The sequence below is a fragment of the Leptopilina boulardi genome, unplaced genomic scaffold (assembly GCF_019393585.1).
Source record: "Leptopilina boulardi isolate dan_hultmark-lab unplaced genomic scaffold, ZJU_Lbou_2.1 LbouV2_278, whole genome shotgun sequence".
Lineage (NCBI taxonomy): Eukaryota > Metazoa > Arthropoda > Insecta > Hymenoptera > Figitidae > Leptopilina > Leptopilina boulardi.
In genome coordinates, this window is record NW_026137838.1 from 6,836,020 (window position 1) to 6,860,878 (window position 24,859).

At 25.5% G+C, this 24,859-nt stretch overlaps 3 protein-coding genes across 4 annotated transcripts in view; 1 reads left to right on the plus strand and 2 right to left on the minus strand.

Annotated features, from left to right (window-relative positions):
• LOC127281834 (serine/threonine-protein kinase MARK2-like) overlaps nucleotides 1–3,368 on the minus strand; it is a 76,076-nt gene extending 72,708 nt beyond the window's left edge. The window contains exon 1 of the mRNA XM_051305778.1: nucleotides 3,227–3,368. The gene's annotated coding sequence lies outside the window, so the exon portion shown is untranslated. The remainder of the gene's footprint in view (nucleotides 1–3,226) is intronic.
• A 5,630-nt stretch (nucleotides 3,369–8,998) lies between these two features.
• LOC127281837 (ADP-ribose glycohydrolase MACROD2-like) lies at nucleotides 8,999–11,042 on the minus strand. 2 transcript variants are annotated; one of them, XM_051305790.1, is made up of 6 exons: nucleotides 10,739–11,042; nucleotides 10,553–10,673; nucleotides 10,115–10,369; nucleotides 9,858–9,974; nucleotides 9,566–9,774; nucleotides 8,999–9,227 (listed from the first exon to the last, which is right to left on the minus strand). In XM_051305790.1, the coding sequence occupies exons 1-6, from the start codon at nucleotides 10,751–10,753 to the stop codon at nucleotides 9,141–9,143; spliced, it is 804 nt and encodes a 267-aa protein (XP_051161747.1). In that variant the 5' UTR covers nucleotides 10,754–11,042; the 3' UTR covers nucleotides 8,999–9,140. The 2 variants fall into 2 exon arrangements, with proteins under 2 accessions (XP_051161747.1, XP_051161748.1); XM_051305791.1 differs by having other exon boundaries at nucleotides 10,782–11,041.
• Nucleotides 11,043–12,953: 1,911 nt separating this feature from the next.
• Nucleotides 12,954–19,011, plus strand: LOC127281753 (uncharacterized). The gene is made up of 7 exons (XM_051305628.1): nucleotides 12,954–13,132; nucleotides 13,924–14,060; nucleotides 14,631–14,837; nucleotides 15,042–15,158; nucleotides 15,338–15,425; nucleotides 15,559–15,697; nucleotides 15,799–19,011. The coding sequence occupies exons 1-7, from the start codon at nucleotides 13,093–13,095 to the stop codon at nucleotides 16,007–16,009; spliced, it is 939 nt and encodes a 312-aa protein (XP_051161585.1). The 5' UTR covers nucleotides 12,954–13,092; the 3' UTR covers nucleotides 16,010–19,011.
• Nucleotides 19,012–24,859: the final 5,848 nt, after the last annotated feature.

Here is a 24,859-nt window from a genome sequence, read left to right on the forward strand (position 1 = left end):
GAAAAAAAAATAATTAAAATCGAATATTAAAACAAACGAAAAAAAAAGAAGACAATCTGAATTACAAAAATTCAATTTTTGGAGTATTTTTTTTTTTAAGAATCAAAACTAAATTTTCAAATTAAAAAAATATAAAGGTAAATCTAAATCTAAATATAAAGGTATATCTTGAAATAATTTTTTTTACAAATTCAATAACTATTTTTTTTTTCAACTCATTGTCAATTAGGAATGTTTTGAAATTGACATTAAATTAAATAGGCCAGGACAAATTTTAATGTATTGAGTCGTGAAGAAGAATTAACTTAATTTTACAATACTCGAGTCATGAGACAATAAACATATATATATATATATATATATATATATATTGCCAAGAGAATTTTTATTTTGAGTCCTATATAGTACTGGAATTGAGCTCAACGAACAATTACGAGGAACCATATTAGAGTCGCGTGGCCCCTAAGAGTTGAGAGTCAACTTGTTTGAGTAACAAACACACTGTTTGTACACTATTCTGTTATTCACGTAATTGGTCGCGATTGACCAAGTCACTAGAATGACCAGCTAAATGTTAAATAAAAAAAAAAAAAAAAAACAAATTGTCAATTTATTTGAAAGTTCCATTCAAAAATTCCGATTTTTTACAAATTAAATTTTTATTCCATTAAGAAATAAAAATGAAACGAAAAAAAACTCAGGAATAAAAATATTTAACAAAATTAAAAAATATATATATTCAAAAATCCCAGTAGATTTATCGTAATAAAGTGATTATAATTGGCATTAAATTTCTCAGAGGACCTTGATCATTCTCTATGTTGATAGTTCGTTTGATTCGCTTGCAATTGGTGCGTGGCGATCTCACTGATCTTATAACAATTGCCAATAATTGAGAGAGAGATAGAGAGGAAAATTTCATTTTCAGAAATATAACCGAATTTTTTTTTTTTTCATATTTCAAAAGAAGTTATATCAAATGTCGTGTTATTAAAGTAATTTCACTTAAATAGAGAAGTCACTTATATATATAGTCACAAAGTAATGAACTTTAAATATTTAAGTTTCTCAAGTAAGTAAACTATCCTTTAAACTTCCTCTAAGTGGGGAAAATTTATAAGATCAAAATCTGGTGAGCTCCTTCAGACTTCAAGTTTCATGGATCGTGCGTTTCTAAAAAGGAAGTGATTAATAAACCTCCGAGAAAGATAGAGAGAAAAAAAGAGAGACTCGTAAATTTTTTTTTTAACAGTTATACCTTGACGGATATTACTTTTAAATGTGCAATAGTCATGACTATTGATTTCTGTATTTCTTAATCTTTTCATCAATAAATATAAACTGTGTTTAAAAAAAAATGCCAAACCTAAATAATTTCTAAAATATTTTTTCAATAATAAAAAAATAATTCAAAGAATTCAATTTTTATTATTTTAATCAATTTTGTATTAATAAATTTAATTTAAATTACCAAAATTTAATTAAATTTAAATTATCAAATTTAATTAAATTAATAAATAAAAATATTATTTTTATTTCAAAATAAAAAAATAATACTCCAAAAGATTCAATTTTTATTATTAAATTTAATCAATTTTGTAATAATAAATTTAATTAAATTTAAATTATCAAAAATTTAATTAAATTAATAAATAAAAATTATTCCGTCAATATGTGTTGAAAATTTTTTCACGAATGGAAAATTACAATGTAACTATTTTACTTATAATTTTATGCAAATAATTTAATAATTTCAAAAACACTATTTTTATGTGAAGATAAAAAATAATATTCAAAGAATTCAATTTTTATTACTAAATTTAATCAATTTAGTATTAATAAATTTAATTAAATTTTAATTACCAAATTTAATTAAATTTCAATTAACAAATTTTTTTAAATTTTTTTTTTAGAATTTTATCTAAATAATAGGATAATTTAATAAAATCTCTATAGGGGTAAAAAAAAATTCAATATTTTCCACAGGATATTTCTCATTTGATCGATAATAATGAGAAGAGAAAAAGAGTATCATATATATTTATATATAGTGTGATGGGGCGCGTAAGTTTAATTTTATATTCGCGACTTTCGCAAGAGGCATGAGTCGTACGAAGATGATCCAGGAATGAAATAATAAACATTATATTTGCGCAAAGTGAAAATGCGAAAGCATCGTTGAAAAACCTGTTCACTCTTCTGCTAACTTTACTACCAAACCACACACTGTGTGTGCAGCAGACTGACCACACTTTCATTTCGAGTTCACTTCCATTAAAAAATTTTTTTTTTTAAATTATCCCTACATTTTTAAAATTCAAAATATTTATTATTTTCAAAATCGAAATTTTCCCCTTTTTTTTCGCTTTATAGACGAAGCTGAAGTACCCAACGTTTATATAAACGATTTTTAAAGAAATAATTTTTTAAAATGAAAAATTCTTTAATTTTTTGCCTAAAAAAATATTTCTTGTAGTTTTTATTAATCGACAAATTATAAAAAAATATTTTTTAGGCAAAAAAATTATAGAATTTTTCATTTTAAAAAATTATTTCTTTAAAAATCGTTTATATTTATTTTTTATTTTTCAAATAACTAAGAATATTGCTCTCAATATTGAAAAATATATATTTAAAAAATGATAAATAAATGTTTACGAAAGCGAATATCAACGCAATTAATAGCAACATTGATGTGCCTTGTACCATATTTATATGCCATTATCAAAAGACGACACGAAGCAATTTACTTCACATTTTCACGACACCAGAGCAACATTTCATAATTATATTATTTTATATAAAATCTTAAAATTGAACCAGAATATTTATATTTCAGCTATTTTTAATCCTCATATTGTTGAAAATTTGTTATTATATTTTACACCATGAATTCGAGAACAGCAAATTCGATTTCAAAAACAAAATTTCTTTTTACGCAAATATACCAAATACTGTAATTAATATACAGTTAATTCTTCAATTAATTCTCGAATTGAATTTTTTAAATTATAAAATTTTTTTTCCCCAAATACAATTTTTGGAGAAAAAATCAAAAAACGTATGGAATCGTATTAGAAAACAGAATTCTTTGCGTTATATTGATTACACCGTGAAACGCTAACCTTGAACCCATGGTGTTGAAAAACTTTCGTTCTGGTTCTTTTATTTTCTTTTTTAAAACAAAAGAAAGTGATTATATTGTTTGGTTGCAGTTTTTACTCACTTTGGAGTTGGTGACGTGATCGGCGGGTACGGACTCAGGAACAGTTTGTAGTGTGCTCCGCATGCTAGCGGACATTGTAGGCCAGCCAGGTTTACTGCCTCAAATCGTCCTATCCTTCGATGACAAATCCTCGCCCGTTACACCTAAAAAAAGATCTCATTTTAGAATTTCATTCAATATAATTTTTATTATTTATTCAAAATGATAGTGGAAATCATTTTATTTTTTTTTTCGATAAAGAAAGAATAAAAAAAATAATTTTTTTTTTAATTTGAACAGAAAAAAAACAATTGCTTATAAAACACTATTAAACATGTCTTTCCGTAAATTTAATTAAAGTGTTATTACGTCGTAAGTTGGCTAATTTAAACAACGATCTTCTAATCGAAAGGGTGAGTCAAGCGCTCGTTAAAAATCGTTTCTCTTTTTAAAAAAATTTAATTTCAGAAAAAAATTCTACTACTTCGAGAGGAGTAAAAAAAAAATTTTGATTTTTAAAAAATCCAAGCAGATGGAGTAAGATTTTCCTTTCAAATTTGAATTATGCAAGTACGAATAATTATACACACATAATACTTATAAAGGCGCATGCAAATGTTAACAGCAATAATTATAGAAAAGATAGTTGGCATTGGCAGGATATATGTAAACTTGATGCATAAAGCAATAATCCAGCAATCATTATATATGAATATATGAACGTTCATTTAAAGTGCCTTGGAAGTGAATAAAAAGAAATCTTACGATAGCATTTGAATACTTCATTCTCTCTCTGGAGAGAGAGAGAGAGTTCACTCCTCCCTATTCATCTCAATTTTTCCCAATTCCCTTTATATCACAACAAAAAAATAATAATTTCACAATTTTCAATAAAATAAAAATTTCAATTAATTTAATCAAAAAATAAAAATTTTAATAATTTTTAAAAATGAATTTTTGTTTGAAATATTCGAATAGTTAAAATTCAAGTAAGTAAAAGGGATTCCTTTTGTGGTAAAAAAAAAAAAGAAGAAGACTGTATTTTGCATCAGGTTAACCGACGAATAGGTTCGAAGATACAGGTAGGCGGATATGAGTCATCCTGGTCGTGAGTTGATTTGATTCAACAACACTGGCTGTCTGTCGATCCAGCAAATATATATATATATACAACCATCATTTTAATTCATAACAATTAATATCATATTTCAGAGGATATTCAATTCTTATGGTCTCTGAAGATGATCGCACATGACCCCTTCTCAATATAATTTCCATTATAATATTGTGATTCATAATTTCCGTCAGATCAGAAAAAAAAAAAATTCAAATAAACTCTGGGGGAATTAATTTTCGATATTTCACAAATTAAAATCATGAATTTTAAAGACAATTTTAACGAAAATAAATAAAATAATAAAAATAAATTTTATTTTATTTATATAAAATAATAAATGAAATTTCATTTGAAGAATTTCCGGAAATTATTTCCCTCACGAAAATATGTAATACAATTTTGAGAAAGTTGGATGAAGAAGAAATATTCTCCGAAAATAGAATGAAAACAGGAGGGCGTCAAAACGTTGCCTTTAGCTATATATGAGAAAAAAAAAAAGATCGCACACATTTATCTGTCCGGGATACCAAATATTCTAGTTTCATTTCTAAAGTGCATATGGATATATATATATATATTTTTTTTTTAAATAATCAAAAATCTAAATTTATAAAATACGAGCAAAATAAATTTTTTTTTGCCTTTTTTATAAATGATAAAAAAATTGTGTGTATCATTTATTTAAAAAAAAAGCAAAAAAGAAAAATGGTTTCTTGAAAAACGAATTTTGAATAACAAATTTTGAAATGACGTAGATTCGTTTTGATGAATGATCGACATGACAAAAGAGTCATCTTTGATATAACAGGGAGTAACTCCGTGCAAAATTCTATGTGTGTGTGTAATTGCTGAACCGTTAGGTGAATGATTGTAATGTCTTCCGGGTGAAGGTCTGTCTAAAATAAATGTTTTATGATGCCGCGAAAAAATGATTATGATGTTGACTCGCGTGTAACGACAGTGACTCCTTTTGAAAATATGTCTTTTAACTTTTTATTTTTTTTTTTTTATTATCCTTTTAATTAAAGTTCAAATGAAACTATCGCAAAAGTGCAATTAAAAATATTAATTAAAAATATATTTATCGCAAATATTCATTAAAAATATTTATTACAAATATTTATTGAAAATATTTATTACAAATATTTATTGAAAATATTTATTACAAATATTCATTGAAAATATTTATTACAAATATTCATTGAAAATATTTTTTGCAAATATTTATTAAAAATATTTATTAAAAATATTTATTAAAAAATATTTATTAAAAAATATTAAAATATTCAATTTTTCGAATTAGAAAAAAAAAATTAAATTTTGAAAAAAAAGATGGGATCATAGAAAACAAGAAAAAATTCAATCTAGTTAAACTTGGAAATGTGGATGCTTATAATGTAATGTAAAGTGAGTTAAAGTCATCAATTAAGCGAAAGTACAACGTGCTTCCTTAAACTGGAATCTAAATCACTAAATTACTTCAATGGGGGTCACTGATGCACGCATAGCACTATATTACTTGGGCACATAAAAAATTCTATAAACAAAAAAAAAAAAAAACTATTTTCTATCTAAAATAATAAAATAAAAATCATTTCCGCGTTAATAATTCTCAAGTGGATATTTCAACAAAAAAAAATGATATTCCTATTACATAAATGTTATCAAGATTTTCATTCAATTTCCACAATTGCCAAGATATAACAAATATTATTTATCCAATTGTCCAGCAAAAAAAAAAAAAAAAATTCAATTTTTTTCTATTCGAATAAAAATTAATTTACAATGAAAATTAAATTTTTAAATTTGTCAATTTGTTTTTTGCTTTCAGAAAATTTTGTTAAATTTTTATTGATACAAAAATTATACACTAAGGATATATAACAAAAGTGGACATAGGGATATAAAGTTTTCTAGTACATAAATGAGAAGACAAAATACATTAAAACGCGCATGCGGAAACATTATCAAAAGGAGGTCAAGCCAAGCAAAGCCCTGATGGCACGCCCGCTGCTAACTCTTAACCATTACTAATAATCATCAGGAAATAAAAGCATCTCCTACAGATTTAATTAGAGATCAGCATCAATGCACAAAAATTTACAATAATTTGTTAAATCTTGAAAATTGTGAAATTCTACAAACTTAATACATTCTTATCATTGTGTATTGTGATTTAATATGAGTAAATTATAACCATTTTTAATAATTTAATATTTTTCATTCAATTCAAAAAAAAAAAAATCGAATTAAATAATTAATTATTAAAAATAGTACACAAAAATATAGAATTCTTTTTTTTTTTGCCCGCATATATAAAATCGCAAATATATATATATTATATAAAAAAGGTCGTTTTTTATTCTCAAAGTAATTATTGAATCGAGGGAGAACCCTACGATGTAACAGGTGTGTGACATGTGGTCGAAAGAATCATGTGTCCAAGGTCTATTTTATTCCTTGGGCCGAATATATTGCAAAAAAGAAAGAAAAAAAACAACCGAAAGTTAAACGAAGCGAAAAGAATTTATATTCCAAATTGAAAAAAATTAATAATCAATTTTAATTTAATAAAAATAAAATAATAACAGAGAAATTAGGACTTAAGATTCTAGAAACCATTTCTTATTAATGAAATATCAACATACAAATTACAATAATATGCCGAAATCAAAACTTTGATTACATTGGTGAGTAAACAATCCCAAGTGCATAATTAATTCCTGCTTATTGAGAAAGTAGGTCATTATGGGATATTTTTAGATGTACTTGTATAATTTCTGCAATGACCAAAGTTGGACACACAAAGCATAGTTGCAAAAGAAATTAGTTTATAATTTTATATAATATTATATCTTACAAAACATTTCCTATTTTCATTTAAAAACTGTATCCGAAATTAAAACACATTTTATCTCGAAACCACAACAATTTAGCGATTAAAAAAAAAAAAAAAGACGTTTTTGAGGTTATATTGGAAAAGTCCACTTCTTGCAATTTACGAATTTATATTTTGAATTCATTCCAAAAATTATAATAGATTATATTAAAAAATTTTCTACAATAACAGAAATGTATTTAACGGATTGACAGCAAAATAAGGATTTCCTAATGTTTGTGAAAGTGTCGCCGAGAGTCGACACAACTTGAAATTGTGGAAAAACAATTCTCCTTACAAGGAAAGCCGATTTTCTCTTTGAAAGACTAAAAATTACTCCTTTTCGGGGTAAAAGTTTTTTTTTTTTTTCAATAAACGAGCGTCATTTTAAGGTTACGTGAATAGCTCACATTAAGAAAAATACACCAAATATTAAAGAAATCGAAATGTAATTTTAGAAAGAACATTAGAGAGAAAAAAAAACTTTGTGGGTAGGAAAGAGGGTGGCAGTGACAGAAACAGAAGCCGAGAACTTGTCGCTCGCGAGGTGTACCCCCACCCCTTTTTTGGTACTTACCACACACGCACATTCATATGAACAGAGAACTATGCAGAGAAGCACACACGATAATTAAAATATATACACACATACGCACACACACACACACACACGAATTATAACGAAACATGCACGTTTTTATTTGAAAGGGTACTCGTAAGAATATTCTAAAACAGGGTGGAAAATGAAACAGGCAATTTACAAAGGTTGATATGAGAGATGGAATCAGCGGAGTTGCTTACGGCAAGGGCTGGGGAACGCAGCGTTTTGTATGTAGGTGTCGAAAGAGGCAACAAATTTTTGTAGGACAATTGCCGATACCCGTGACACGGTAATCGCGAACCCCGAAGTTGAACATCGGGAGGCTGAGTTGAAAACTTGGATGTTTGTCAGTAACCTAGAAAGCGGCGGCCATTCAGGATTACGGGACTCGATACGTCCGCCTGTCCGTGAAATCGAGGCTAAAATATAATCCTCACGGCCGAGCCGCACAATACGCGAAGCGGCTTTTTCACGCGTTCACGCGAATGCGACGATAAGAAAAACGCGAAAACGCGCGTTCCTCTATTGTTAAATACACTTGATTACAACAATGTTGCATATCTACTCGATACGGGGCCCGGAAAACAATTAAAGGCCCCACCGCCAATAAATTCACAACGAAACGAGACCACCGTTGACACAGGGCTACTCGTACCCACGATTAAAACGACTCACCGCGTCCTCGAGACTTTATTCAAAGGTTCACCTTAACACTTGTTAAATATTAAGAATAGTTACCCATTTGTGACAGATTTTCTGATCGAAATACACCACATTAACAACCGTCCCCCACCTTTTTACTACAACACTCAATATTTCAAGATGGCGACGCCGTCGGCATAGAAGAAGCGGCGAACTCACGAAACACAAGCGCTGCAGTCGCAAATCACAAGCCAATCATCATTTTTCGCGGCAATTTCAAATATGAATATCGTCATTTACAAATTTTTTACTGTATTATTCATTATTATTGTAAATAATAATATTTTTTAATAAATCTTTTTCCAAATTCTGCTTTTACTGTTATATTTTAAATAAATTTAAAACAAAAAAAATTTTGAAAAAAAGAAGTAAATTATTGCAAAAGGGCGCATTAAAGAAAATATTTCTTTAAAATTAAAATTTTAAATAATAAATCTAAATAAAATTAGAAATAAACAATGTTATTGAAATAAAGGATACAGAAAAATATACAAATTATTTTAAAAAATTTAGACCATATATTATTATTTTTTTTTTTTTTTTTTTTGAATAAATATAACACACGACAGTCTTAAAATAAAATGCTTCATCGAAGAAATCTTACACACTGCTTTTACATTTAATGAAATTTTCCCATTTAATTAACTCCAAAATATTTCTGCAACATTTCCAAGTAGATATTCTTATCTTCTTGTAGAAAAACACAAAAAATAATTCTATCGATCTGAAAATTGAATTAAAAATAAAATTAATTATAATATAGCCCTATTTTTTATTTCTATATATTAAATTAAAATAATTAAAGCCTTGAAGAATAATTTAAATTGAATTAATAAAATAGAACCGTATATATATTTAGTGTAAAAAAAATGGTTTGAAAGAAGAAAATATTGTAAATAAAATTAAATTAATCAAAATTTTGATTTTGTACGATTATAAATTATAAAATAAATTATAAATTACAAAATTAATTATAAATTACAAAATAAATTGTAAATTACACATTAAATTATCAATTATAATAAATGAAAAATAAATTATGGAAAAAAATAAAATACTTACACTATCGTTATTTTCTAAAAGGAATTTTTTAACAGTAGCCAAAGCAACTTTAGCTGCTGGTTTTTGAGGATAGCCATAAACTCCAGTTGAAATGCAAGGGAACGCAACTGAACGTAAATTATTTTCTTTCACAAGTGACAAGCAACTTTCGTAACATTCTTGCAATTTCTCTGGCTTTTCACCCTGAGGACCAACAGTGTGAATAACATCTAAAATGAAAATAAATAAAATTAAATAATCTTTTAATTTAATATTATGATTTAATATAATGTAATTTTTATTTTAAACTAACACTTGGCAGGTAATTTATAACCGCCAGTAATTTTTGCATCTCCAACTTGACAGCCTCCCAAAGTTGCACATTCTTTTTTCAAAGTAGGACCTGCTGCTCTATGAATTGCTCCATCAACTAAATTAAATAGAAAATAAAAATATTGTTACAATAATACATTTTTAATTTGAATTATTAGAAATTTTAATTCTTTAACATTTTTTAAAAAAGAATCCACCAACGTTGACTAAAAAATATATATATCAAAAATTTGTCACCTCCTCCACCACCTAAGAGACTCGAATTCGCAGCATTAACAATGGCATCAATTTCTAATGACGTAATATCTCCTTGCCATAGGGAAATTTTATTTGACAATTTATCATCGACATGCTCAACTTCTTCTGTTGTTGTTGAAATATCGGATTTGTTATTCTTCCAAAATTCATTCCATGTTTGAATTTGATCTAATGTCACGACTTGTCCCTTGAAAAATTTTCGTTTTTCTTCTGAGGACATTGCCAGGAATTTTTCTATGAAAAAAACAGAATATTACATATTTAAATAATTAAATAATAAAAAAAAAAAAATATTAAATACTTTAATTACTAATATTGAATATTAGTGATAATAAAATAAAATCCAAAAAAAAATATAAATAACTGTTTCCCTTATTAAAATAAAAGTCGATTCTACAAAATTAACAAAATACTTACGTTTTTCTTCGGTAAATGACATTTTTCTTTCTGGTTGCAATGTAGAGTAGAAATTCTTCAAAGTAATGGAAATAAATTTTTTTTGTGAAAGCAAAGAAATAACTCGATGAGAAAAGATAACCTAAAAATTAAAAAAAAGACATATTAAATAAAATTGTAATATTTATATAACTAATGTACTCTTACATTTAAATTAGTCATCTCTTCATATGAAAGAACAATTATTAACCTCTTTTTAACACCGGTTTAGCACCGGTAATTTTTTTAGCTACAATTATAGTATCGGGTACCAAGATAATAATCAATTCCAATTAAACACTTCTTTACATGCGTTGATGAATAAAAATCTTAAAACTTGGAAAACTTTTGCTTTTGATTTAAAAAAAAAAAAACTTTTATAATTACAATTTGCAAATGGTTACAACTTGTATAGTGATTTGCAATCAAATAAGTTATCGTGACATTTAAATATTTTACTTACTGCTTATTGCATTTATTTACACTTAGTGTCATCTACTGTTTTGCACTTGAATGTCGATAATGTATAACACTATTCACTCAACACTGGGTAAAAATTCATTGTATGTTTTCCGTTTTATCGTTGAAATACCCCTAGACGATAGCAACCCTACTTACAGAGCTGACAATCGAAAAATTTTTATTGATATTCCGAATTCTTTTTATAAACAATAAAATTTCTTAAAATGATTATAAACAATTATTTCAACATTTGGAAATTTATTTTCCATTAAAAAATTAAAATCAAATTTTCGAATTTCAATGATTTTTTTGTTTTAAACTTCAATTTTTAATTTAATAGCATTTTAAATAAAAATTATTATTAATAACATTATTAATAATTAGTAAATTAATTATTTAACAGCATTTTGTAAACAAAATTTTAATACTCTTTTGGAAAATTTTTAAAAATTAAAATTAATTCAATTTTCCAATTAGTATTAAAATTTCAATGATTTTTAATTTCAAAGTTTCAATTTAACAGTAAAAGCAGCAAATTGGAAAAATTTTTAAATATTCTTTTTTTCTAAACACGTGCCGAAGAAACAGTAGTATTTTTTTTAAAGTTCGAACGATATTGAAAAAAATGTCTCATCTTTTATTTCTTTGTCAAATGGACATGTTTGTAATTTTCTGTATTTGAAGTATAACGTAAAACTTAAATTGCCTCTTGCAGAAAAAAACTCATGAAACTGAAATTGGCTATTTTTCACATACACCCTCGTTTGTAATAAAAAAAAAATAGATAACTGTCATTTTTAAGTAGAAAACTTTCCTGAGAAAACTGAATATTTAAAAAATAAAAAATTCATAAATAAATTAATAATAAATTAATTAATAATAAATAAAAAAAAATTCATAAATAAATAACTGTAAATAAAAAAAAAAAAATAAAATTCATGAAATTCATAAAATATGTTTATATTGTCGTTTACGATTTTGAAAGACTTTTTAAGATTTTTGTATAGCAAAATAAAATTTTTACAATTGTTTTAAAGGACTCTTTTTAATAAACTGTATTTTAAGTATAACATATACGTTTACTTCTGACGGAAGTGTTTATCGTGGGTGTTTTAAATTGTTGCATCTTCATGCGTCAGCAAAATATTATCTAGAAAATTGTTCTTGTTCTGAACAATTTCTTATATATCTATTATAGAAGTTATCAATAATTTGAAATCGCTAATAAATCAAATCTTAATCTACCAAAAAAAAAAAAAAATTCAATTTTTTCAAATTAATTTAAAACAAGTTATTAATTTTAAAAATCATTTTTCAGTCATTTAATTTCTTTGATTAAAAATTTAATTTTATATAGAAATTAAAATTTTTTCAAGACTAAAATTAAAAGTCCATTGCTTCATAGTAAAAATTAATTGAAATTAAAATTTTAAATTAATTAAAAAAATTTGCAATTTTTTAAAAATGTTTTTGTTTCTCTTTTTATAAACTTGATTTATAACAAATGATCTAATAGTGAAAATAAAATTTAATAAATGTGAATATGTAACTTCTGTAATCTAAATTAAGTTTAATTATCATTAGCCTATTTTTTAACCTTTCTACAAAAATTTTGAATGTCAACTTGTCCGTTATTTTTAAGGAGAAACTATTTATTTGCATTTGAAAGGAATTAAATTTTTGTTATTCAAGAACGTGGGTCGATTTGCAGATTTTGTAGATCACCATACACCACGAGGTTTCGATCTTGTGTGAATGAAAACTTATAATGAAGAAAATGTCACTGCGCGTTGGCGTCGTCGAAAAATATTCAACAGTATTTGTGTTACTCACCGATAAACAAGAATGTTTCAACTCTCAACGTCATCTACAAAGAAACATTATATACAGGATTGGCTTTATCGCGTGGAGTAAGCGCATGCTGAAAACATCCCTTATTGATCGTAGCACACTTCGCACCCTCAGAACCTCGGCGAACTTTGAGACGCCACCATCGTGTCCATTTTCGTTTTTCACTCTCTTTTTTCCTCTCGCAAAAAAACCTTGAACATTTTTCCAAAATGGCCATCCACATCTTCTCAAAAGAGACATTTTACCTATGTAAGTAAACAATAAATTAGAATCTCTTTTCTCTAATAATGCTAATTATAAAAAAAAAAAAAAAAATGGAATAAAATATAAAAATATTTTTTTAAATTATTATACTTTGAAATTAGGTTCTATTACAATTGAAAGCGACACATGGTAACATTTAAAGGTCGCTAACGAGACAATTAAAAGTCAAAGCTATTATTATTTCTCTTTTGTTGAAAATTTAATTTTTTTTTTTTTTCAAAATTAAATTACGAAAATTGTCACTTTAGGAAAATTATTGATCGAAATTTTATTGAAAAGCTAAATTTAGTTTCTTATGAAATTTTAAATTTTAATATAAATTTTTAGGGATAATTTTTATCGAGTAATTTAGAGCTGTGTGTAATTATTTCCTAGTTTTGTGAAAATTTACTTTTAGAAAAATGGATTAAATATATGTAATTCATATTTCATTTTTGTATTCTAAAAAGAGAAATTAATAAAGAAAAACAAATGTGTTTTATGATTTTTATTATGTGAAAAAAGTAGGTCAAAAATTTTAGCTCTTAAAGTTAATAAAATTTAGTTTTTACCCACTCTTAAGTAAAGTAGAGTTTTTTTTTTTTTACAATTGTACACAACTTTTTCTTTTAAAAAACAAGAATCAACTTTTATTTTCAGTACTTTAATTTAATTTCACTTTTATTTTACCTTTTTACTTTTAATTTAAAAAGTTTTTTGTATTTGTAGAAACTTTTTTTGAATGATAAAACAATAAATGAATTTTAAAAAAGATATAATAGAGATTTTTCTCACAGGGTGTCTTTTGGGAACTGTCTTCAGTATTCCCAGTTCAACATCTCTCCCTCAAGGCAGAGATGATCGTTTCTTTACAACAACCCGAAAAAGTAAAGTTATTATTGACATGAACAATCTTCCAAAAGTGAAAGCTTGGGTAAGTTTTTCAAAATTATAAACAAAATTACATAAAAAAAAAATTCTAAAAAGAAAATTTACTTCTATAATTAAAAATTACTTTTTTTTCCCATTGTTAAATACTTTTTCTATTTTTTTTCACTTTATAATTTTATTCTTTTACTTTATAAATACTTTTTTATTTTTCTTTCTTTATTTCCTTATTTTTATTTCTTTTAAATTGTGAAATTTTATTTTGAATTTGGGATTTTTTTTTTTAAATTGTAATAATTTCAGTTTATATCATGTAAATTATTAAAATATAAATTAATGTATACAGTTTCCAGAGCCGGAAATTACCGAAAATTATGCAACTCCCTTGGCACGTAATTCGTTCTATTCTCGAGGGCTTGCATACAACAGGTTGCATCCTTTTCGCTAATCTCGTGTATACGTTAATATAAATTAAATTAATAATTATACTAGACATAGAGACCTAGTTTTACTATAATTGTTAATTTTAAAAAAAAATCTTTTATGTTCAATTATCAAATCAAATCATGAATTCTTATTAATAAATATAAAATAATAATAATTTACTGATAATTAGCCAGTGGAAAATTTGGAATTACTAAAGTCAACGTCAGCGACAAGTGCTGCAACGACATTATTACCAAAATCAACAACAACGCAAAGAATAATTTCCGAAGAACAACCACTTTATCGTGTTAATAGTAGCAATGGACGTGCATGCATTCTTTTACAAGTTGACGCTGTAGTCGATATTCCTTATCGCACAAAGATCGGACAAGATGAGGTAAACATTTTATTTTACAATTTTCTTCTTTTTCAATATTTAATAATATTTTCTATTTTTCAATATTTATAGCTTTTTTATATCTTTTTTTAATTTCCGCCTAATAACTAATTTAATTTTTTTATTAATAATTTTTCTAAACTAAAAAAAACATTTTTATAAGAATTCATAATTTTAATCGAAAAATTATTTTTTTTTAAATAGGTGGCAAGTGTATACATACCTCCAGATGCAGAAGTAACTGGCGATTGTAACGATGAAAATACAGTAAAGATGTCTTTAAGATGGAAAACATTTATCCTATCGTGGAGTTTTGCCAAGGTATTGAATTTCCAAGTTATTCTGTAAAATAAAAAAAAAGTCATAAAATCGTTCAATTTAATTTAAAATTATATTAGTTTTTAGTAAATTTTTTGCATATTTTTTCATAAATTAAATTCCTTTTTTTCTAAACTCTAATCTAATCTATTTTTTTCTAAATTAATTAATATTTTTTATAGACACCAGGACGTGAACGATGGTATGTCGATAAAATCGAGCTGACCTTCAATACAAGCGACAGACATTTTGAACATATTGATCAGCCAAGTATGTTATTTAATTAATATCGAATTCATAAATAATTTCAAAAAAAAAAAATCAAATAGACAACGCAATAAATAATTTATACTTTTTTTTGTTTCTAAATAAATAATAAAAAAAAAAATCAATATTCTTTTAGATAAGACCATAAGGTTAAGTACAGATAAAAAGCACACTGCCTTGCTTTTCCCAACTCCAGTAGGAAAATCTTATTCTTGTTCTCAAGAGACAGTTATTCCCTTAACTTATGGCAAAATGACTGCTCGCCTTCTTCTAAGGTAATAAATTTTAAAATAATCGAAACTATTTTTATTTATTTTTGTAAAAAAAAAAAAAAAAAAAAAAAGTGATAAAATTATAAATTTAAATATTTTTTCAGGGCGATGAAATTACAGCCTTTCAAATTCAAGACAAATGATTTTGCAGCTGAATATAATTGTGACACATTAAATGCTCGTGTCTCAAAAGATGAAACTGCACCAATAGCAGTTGGTTCAACTCTCGCAGCCGCTGTTCTTCTCACAGTCACTGGATATGCTGGATATCGATATTTTGTAGTTAAAAAAGTTAAGTATGACACAATGGAGTAAAATATCAATATATACTCCCGTGAAATAATTTTTAATTCATTTCAATATAAAGGTCCATTGATAACGTATAAAATTTTATACGAGAAAGGCTATAACGAATGCTTGTTTTTAGAGAAAAAATAATAATAAATAGAGACGCTAGTTAGGTGTATTTTATCAAAATCTTTGATAATTGGCGTTATTTTAATTTATTTTTTTTTCATAATTATTTTTTTGAACTTCAAATCACCGATAATAATTAAAGTATATATAAAAATGCCAATTAAAAAATAAATCTATCAGAAAAAATCATCAGTAGCTCTCAGGAGATCTAAAGCTTATAAAAATTTATTATTTCAGGAATTTTCTTTTTTCTTTTTTTTTATTTCTAATGTTCTTTAATAATTAATAAATTTTTCCCTTACAATTAATTTTGAATTACTAATAATGACCTAAATTTTCATTGGTAAGGTGTTTTTATGACTGCGTTAAATCGTGAATTAAGAAAATCGAGAATCAAGTCCTGATTTTTATCTAATATAAAAAAAAACAGTGAAACTTAAAAAGTTCACTAAATAATAAGAGATTATTTATCTCACCAAAAAAAAAATATATATAATACACTTATGGGTAGGTACTAAAATATTACGTTTCATTTTTTTTCTAATCTTCGCACAAAGTAACAGCATATCAATATTTTTTTTCGCAATTTATTTTAAAAATAATAAAAAAAAAAAAGAAATACTTTTTTTTTAATACGTTATCAACGTTATTGACTCATAACTCTAACGATCATGTTAATCTTAAATAGTTATATACCCTTTATAAAAATAAGTTTGTCTTTACAAGATTACAAAGAGTTTCAAGTCTTCACTAAAAATTTATATTTTACGAATGCTTGAGACCTTGTAAATCGCAAACTCTTATGGTTGTATGGATAGAATTTTCAAAAAGGGAAAAAAAAACGAGCACCAATTAGTTCATGCGTATTTCGATCATAAAAAAAAAAAAAAAACAAAAGCGATATTTAGATCAAGTTTGTGTCGTTAAAAATATAGAATATCTTGAAGTAACTGTTTTCTACAATGTTAGGAATATAAGAGAATAAAAATGATCGATAATCGCAGCGTGTATATTGATATGAAATGACATGCCCCCGTGGCAGCTAATTTTCTCTAGCTAATATTTATATAGATATATTTATTATATTCAAACTAGTTAATTTAATTCCCTTTACTATTTAGTATTAAATATTCTCATAATAATTTTAATTTAATTATAATTTTAAAAGAAATCATTCTAATAGCAATATATGAATTTAGTTATTAAAAAGCTTCTTTTTAAAAAATTATTTAAATATACTTTGATTCTTACTCTCTAATTCCATTTCAATTTTAGAAATTATAATATATCGATTATTAAGAATGATATACCTTGCAATTGACTCGAGTTATATCTCTTATATAAGTCGCAACTTGATAAAAATATTCAAAAAAAATTCAAATCAAAATATTAAAGAATTTGGTGCTTTTATATAATAATTTTACTTTTTTCCACCTAGAAATATTATTTATCTCAATAATCACAAATATAAAAAAAAATACGTCCGCACCAAATTTTTTAAAATAAAAATATCTTCGTCTTCGATTTTAATGTTTTATAATAAAAAATTAGTAAAAAGTTACTATTTGTATATATCATTGTAAACATTCGACAATATTTAATTTCTTTTTCTAATTAAATTAATAAAAAAAAAATAATTAGTTTAAGATTTCGTATAAAAATACTAATATTATTTTTAGTATTAATTTTACTTTAATTGAACGTTAATGAAAAATATATGAAATTTCTTAAGGAGAAATTTTAAGTGCGTTAAAAATAGAGAAATATTTATGACGTTATTGTTTAAAATCAGAGTTTTTGTAAAGTGATCTTTCTATAGGTACAACATTTAAAAAATAAAGAGAATAATTGAGATATACATTTCTACGCATATCAAGATAAAAAAAAACTTGCTTGATGCAAGTTATATATATATATATAAATATATATATATATGGTATACAAATTATTTCCGGAAAATTGCAGGAAATAATTAATACATTAAAAAACAAAATGTTTATTTTTAATGTTAATTGAAAAATTTGCCTAATCATCACTTAATTATAAATTTCAAAAATCCTGCACTATTATCTGGAAAAATTTTGTATAAACTTCTGTCTTCCAAGTGAATTTTAAAAAAATATCGTGTGTATATATATATACCTTATATTTAAAGTACGACATCATTATATGTATAAGTATAATAATTATATCATTTTTTTGAACGTATCAATGTTGTCAATTCGTGGTCAAAAAAAAAAAAAAAAAAAATTATCCTAAGAGAACACTTTTTGTGAGTGATTTGAAAGGAAAACAAATATCGCCTTTAAAAAAAAATTCATTTTTTCAGTCTTTGGCTTCTAATTAAATAAATAAAAATCAAATTGATCAAATAGTGTTGTCTTTCGTCAATTCAAGAAATTATTTCATATATATAGCAAAAAGTGTCAATTCAAAAATCACTAAAATAATAATTTAGTGTATAAATTATTATACTCTAAAATAAATTTTCAAAAAAGTGATTTCAATTCTGATATATTATGCTAAAAATGTATTTTTGCGTAAACTTCTTTCTTATATTGTAGATCGAAAACAAAAAAAAAAAAAAAAAAAAAAATATTCTCATTGCTGCGAAGCCAAGACACGAAACTATATATATATATATAAAAAATATTTACGGAAATGCCCGGTTTACTGCTCTAAATTCAAATTTAACAATAAGTGGCACGATGATATAGAAATATAAAAAAAAATATATTATATAATATAATGAAGATTGAGAAATAAAAAAGAACAAAGATAATTGATTCAATATATCGTACTGGCGTACTCGTCAGTATGCGCAGTTAAATAAAATGCATATTAATGAAAAATATGTTATTATAAATGCATTATATTAAATAAAGGCTGTTATACAAGTTCGAAGTTGTATTCGTAATTATTTTTCATTTTTAATTATTATTTTCCATTTTTTAAAATTGATTTAAATTTAAAATATTAAAATTTTTTTTGAAAACAATCAATTTTACCGAACCGATTTTTTTCTCAAAAAAAAAAAAAAAAGGAAAATATTTTTTAAATTTTCAAAAATCTGCTCAATAAGAATAATTTTTTTTTTCTTTTTAACATTGACAAAAACACTTCGAAAAAGAATCTAAATTACTTATAATGTGTCAAAATTTTAATTTAATTTAATTTGTTATATGAAAATTAATTTTATGAATTTAAACATTTTAAAAATTTTTTTTTTAATATTTTCTTTCTTTCTCCAAAGTAATTTGAAGATTCTTTCCCTGAATTTCCCTAAATTCTGTATAGTTTTTCCGACTTTTTCCTCGATTTCAAAAATTTAATTTCAAAATAGAAAAAAACAAATTTCTCTATTTGAAAGTTTATAAATTGCATGCAGGAAAAAATTTGCTCTCACAAATACAGCTGTTGTTGGAACATATTTACGTACATATTGTGGAGGGGTTACGCGTATATGGCAAAATAATAATTTTTTTTTTCACATTACACACAGCCCTGAGAGAGAAAGAGAGAGAGAGGGCGTGAAAAGTACAGTCAAGCAGAGGCTTATACATGGAACCCGCCCTTTGCGCAACGCATATATGTACCAACAATATTCCACATTGTCAATAGCTTATTGTCGTAATATCCATTGAAATCTTACCAACAATGGCCACCAACCAATCGTATTGTTCGCATCTTGCCTGCAGGGCATCAAGAGGTCCTTCTGCTCGCGCAAAATCGTTCGTTTCATACCAAAAAAAAAAAAAAAAAAAAAAAAAAAACTCCATCGAGTGTCCAAGAGAATCATGATTATTCCTCTCCTTAATCTTATGGATCTTCGACACCTTTTGCGGATAATGGCCAACAGATTAAATTAACGATCAACGGATTTCCTGCTCTCGAGTTTCCCACGTCCTTTTTTTTTCCTCCATTCACCAATTTTTCCCCGATAACGATCTAGAAAAAAAACAGATTTTAGAAACTAGAGAAAAATATTTAAAAATTGTTTTTTTTTTTAAAGAAGAAAATTTTTAATTACAAAGCTTTTGTGTAATATATGAGTAAAATAATAAATTATTACAAATTATAATAACCCTTATATGAAATAAATTATAATTGAGAAACATCATCTAGTGTATAGATATCAGGGGGCCAGGGTAAGTGCCAGGAAGGTTATGGTGCTACGCAGTGGAGTGTCATGGTGTCCAGTGACTCCCATGTCGGCTTGTTATCCGGTCCGCCCCATCGTTATCTGCAATTACCCCAAAACAGCCCCTAGTTTATAAATTATAGGCCACTCCCCACGTTATGCTCTTGCCAGGTTACATCTGTCATCAAACGCACCTAATTACATTCAATTATTGCAAAACCTTGCATCGTAATAATCATCCTTACGAGATTATTACTTTATATATCAACAAAATCCTCTTAATCATTATTTAACAACTATCATTCAATTATATATTTAATTGCTCTCATAAAAAGTATGATTTTAGAAAAAAAAATATATTCTTCAATTGAGAATAAATTATATTCACGATATTAATTAAGTTTTTGAAATTTATTATCAATAGTTAGATAAATTTTGATAATTATAACATTTTTTTTTAAATCATCTTTTAAAAAAATTTTCCTTGTGAAAAAAAAAATGTTACTTGTGACATTACATGATCTAATCTCATTCCCATACAGACGAGAACATCTTCTCACTTAACATTACGATAAGACTGCGTGTGTCTTTGCATCGTCAGCTTTTGAACATTACAAATTGACAATAATTCTCATCTAATTCGAGTACAAAAAAAATTTACAACAAAAATAATTTGCCAAATATTTTTTTCTAAACCAATTTTTCTCATTCGCAAAAAAAATTTACAACAAAAATAATTTGCCAAATATTTTTTTCTAAACCAATTTTTCTCATTCGCAAAAGAATAAATCACTTTCAATATTTAAGAAATTAAGGAGAGTAGTGAAATTTCAACCAATTAAAAAAAAAACTATAATTTAGCAAATAATTTTTTTAAAAAAGAATTCGAAATTCATAGAAATTACAAAATTTGAATTTCTCTTACAATTTTAATTATTTTTCACTGACCAATTCTCATGATTCTGAACAATTAATCGTAAGAATTTTAAAAAATTTGTAAAATAATTAAAAATGTATTTAAAAATTTTTTTTATCATATAGAATACAATTTTAGGTTTCAAAAATATGTATGTTGAAAAAAAAATTTTACGTCTGTAAATAATTTAAATTTAACTGTTACTATATTTTTAAAATTCAATTTCCATAATTTTTATATTCTTTTTCATCGGTAATTTTTTATTTTTTTACAATTCTACACAATCAATCGTATTGAAATTTTCCCTTTTTTTTAGAAAAATACAAATTCTAAAATTGACCGAAAATTTCTTTTTTAAATTTCTATAATTGAGGGTGGCGATAATTTTTATTATATAAATTCCCGGTTTTTCCCAGTAAAAATTTTGTAAATAATTTAACTCCTTCACACAAAAAATTACAATTTTTCTAAAAAAATTCATAACTTTTTTTATTTTTTAATATTAATTCTCCTAATAAATTTTAATAATAACAGGGTGTCCTGCAAGAAGTACAAAAAAATTCCCTAACTTTTTCCAACTTTTCTTTAATAAATATTTAATATTAAAAAAAGGAAAAAATATCAAATATTAAAGTATTTTTAAGATAATAAAACTTTTTCTTGCACCGAAAATTAAAAAAAAAATTCATAAAAATGTTCATTTTTGGCAAAATTTTAAAAAGTTCCCTGACTTCGCCCTGACACCCTGAAAATTTAGAATAATTTTAGTCCTTAAATAATTAACAGAAAAAAAAATTAGCGTAAAAAGATTAAAATTTCACTGATCCCTTCCCTTAATATTGTAAACAGAGAGAGAATCAAAAATAACAAGTCAATAAATTGAAATTATGAAATTTTTCTAGAACTCAATATAAGGATCATCATAAACAGAAGAATTGCGACAATCAATGAACGTTTCTAGAGAATTTGAAATTGAATCACCCGAGAAAAGTGGGTTACTCGCTTAAATCGAAGCGATGAGGCGGTGTAATTAAATAAATCTAGATCGTGGACCATTTGATCGTTTGAAAACGACCCCTGGGGTTACGCACGCGCACGTTTGTAGGCGTGAATTTCGCGAGGGGCAGGAACAGACATTTTACCACCACTACCATCAACAGTTTGGAGTCTGCCCATTGGGGATATGGGATGTTACACCAGGACTCTCCCTAGGCACAATGACGTAATATGAAACCAGAAAAAATCCTCCCCTCTTTTTATTTTCTTTCCATTCTCACATCATATAATCCCCCACCACCATCATCATCATCATCATCATCAGGTAAAATCTCGTGTCCAAATCTCTAAATCGAGTGAATTATTCCCAAAGATTTAACACGGATTTAAAATCCTTAATCCTATATATAATCTTTGACTGCATTGGAAACATTATATGTTTTCCATTATTCTTTCAACAATGAAATTCTCCGGAAATTACTCGATTTTCGACTATATTATTTTTGAAGATGACAATTTTTTGTCTTTTTTATAGACTTTTGGAAATCACGTCTGCATAAAACCTGTAAATATTGCAACGTTTATGATTATCGATTAGAAAACAAATTTTTTTTTTTTTAAGACAGAAAAAAAATTATTTCCTAATTTGTTGATCAATAAATATAAAAATAGTTTTTAGACAAAAATTTATAGAATTCCAAAAAAAATATTTCTTTAAAAATCATTGATTATAAAATGAAATTATGTATTTTTTTTACTACTTTTGTACAAAAGAACCTTTTACAAAATCACCTATTCGAAATATTCTTTTACTAACATAGAAACAATTTTTTAAAAGAAAAACCCTCTATACATAAAAAGAAAAGAAATTATCAATTAGAATAAAAAGAGACAAAACTTATTTTGAAAATTCATTATTCTAGTGAGAGCGCGCCCCTCGAAATATTGGGTACATTACCAACTAAACACTCGACTGATGTATAAATATATACAATACACTCGAGATTTTTCAGAATGGGGGGGGGGGGGTGAAGCTTTAGTAGATATAGAATTGTCAATTGTGGTTGTACCAAGGGTAAAGGTGCGAATGAGAAAGAAAATGAAAAAAAAGAGAGAGAAGAAAGCAACAGGGGTGAGAGTTCATAATAACGTTGAGCTCTCTCGTGTTCAGATGCTCTTTTGAAGAGATCCGACCCTTCGACATGCATTCAAGTGTCGCGCGTTTTGTAATACCCTTAATGCTGCTTACTGTCGTTATTATTAAGGATCCGGAACATATTGTCCAAATGACGATGGAAATCACTCTAAAACGTCAAGCCTTGTAACACCACTCGAATGTGGGAGTTTTTTTTTTTCCTTTTCCAAAAAAAAAAATTGTACATTCTCAGACTTTTTTTGAAAATTGAAAAAAAAAAATTCTAATAATCACAAATCTAAAATCTATTATTTTTATGATTAAAATTTGGAGAAAACTAAAATTCTACGGTGGATTGATGATTGTGCTTAGTTGTCTACAGATAAATCATGTGGATTTTTTTTTTTTTTTTGGTGTGTCAGCGAAACTTGATCACCCGCAGAAACTGGCACTTCATTTATTTTCCCACAAAACTCACCTGACACAGAAACTATTCACGATAAGAGAAAAATAAGTGGAATCTGCCTTTTATATATTATAAATTCAAATGCTAAAGTCATCGAAACAACAAATTAAATTAAAATTAAGGAATAATAATAATTTTTTTTCGCAACAAAATTTTGCGGATAGAATAAAAATCGAGATAAAAATTTTATCCTTTGATAATTTTGGCTATAAAAATGGTCATGTGAACTAATAAGCGCGAAATAAACCTCAAACCCTTATACGAACATATATATATCTATCAAAGATCGCTGCAACGTCATAATTGGCGACACATTCATATCGCCTGTCATCTATCTACTTGTCACGTTGGGGGTTCCCTTCGCACCTTCAAGTTTACATATGTTGGCATTTTCAACCCCCTTCGCTAATTAACTGTCATCATAAATCTTAATACTTACTCGAAAAGTCTGTTATATATTATTTTAGAAAAAAAAAACCCAATTACGTGATTTTTTTTTTAAATTATTATTTTAAAAAAATAACCCCTTTTGAAAAAATATTTTCCCTATTAATTTAATTTTTATTTAAAATTCGAGTGTAAAAATCACAAATTATTTTCCACAAAAATAAAAATTATTTGAAGCTTGATAATAGAACCTCCCTAAATTTGTTTTCTATTATTATTCAAATTGTGTAACTTTTTATTGAATTAAAAGGATCTGAAATGTCACGAGGTTATTTATATAAATCCATTTATATACCTGAATACACACGCATCCATTTATGCAAAACGATTCTTTGCGTCTGGTTTTTATCAAATTACCAAACATATATATTTTTGTCTTCTTTACTTTTGACGATTGTAATAATTAAAAATATTTTTTTTTTCATTTTCAATTATGAAAATTAAAATTTTTACAAAATATTGTACTTTCCTTTTTCATTTGAAATTTTTTAAATAATTTTTTGTTTTGAACATTCATTTGGAGAAATAAAAAAAATTCTTCAAAACAATCGAAAATAATTTTTTTGAATAATGATATAGTCAATGCAAGCCTATAAAGCAGGTACCCTCAAATCATGAAGCGCATCTAACTAACCGTGTAATCAGTG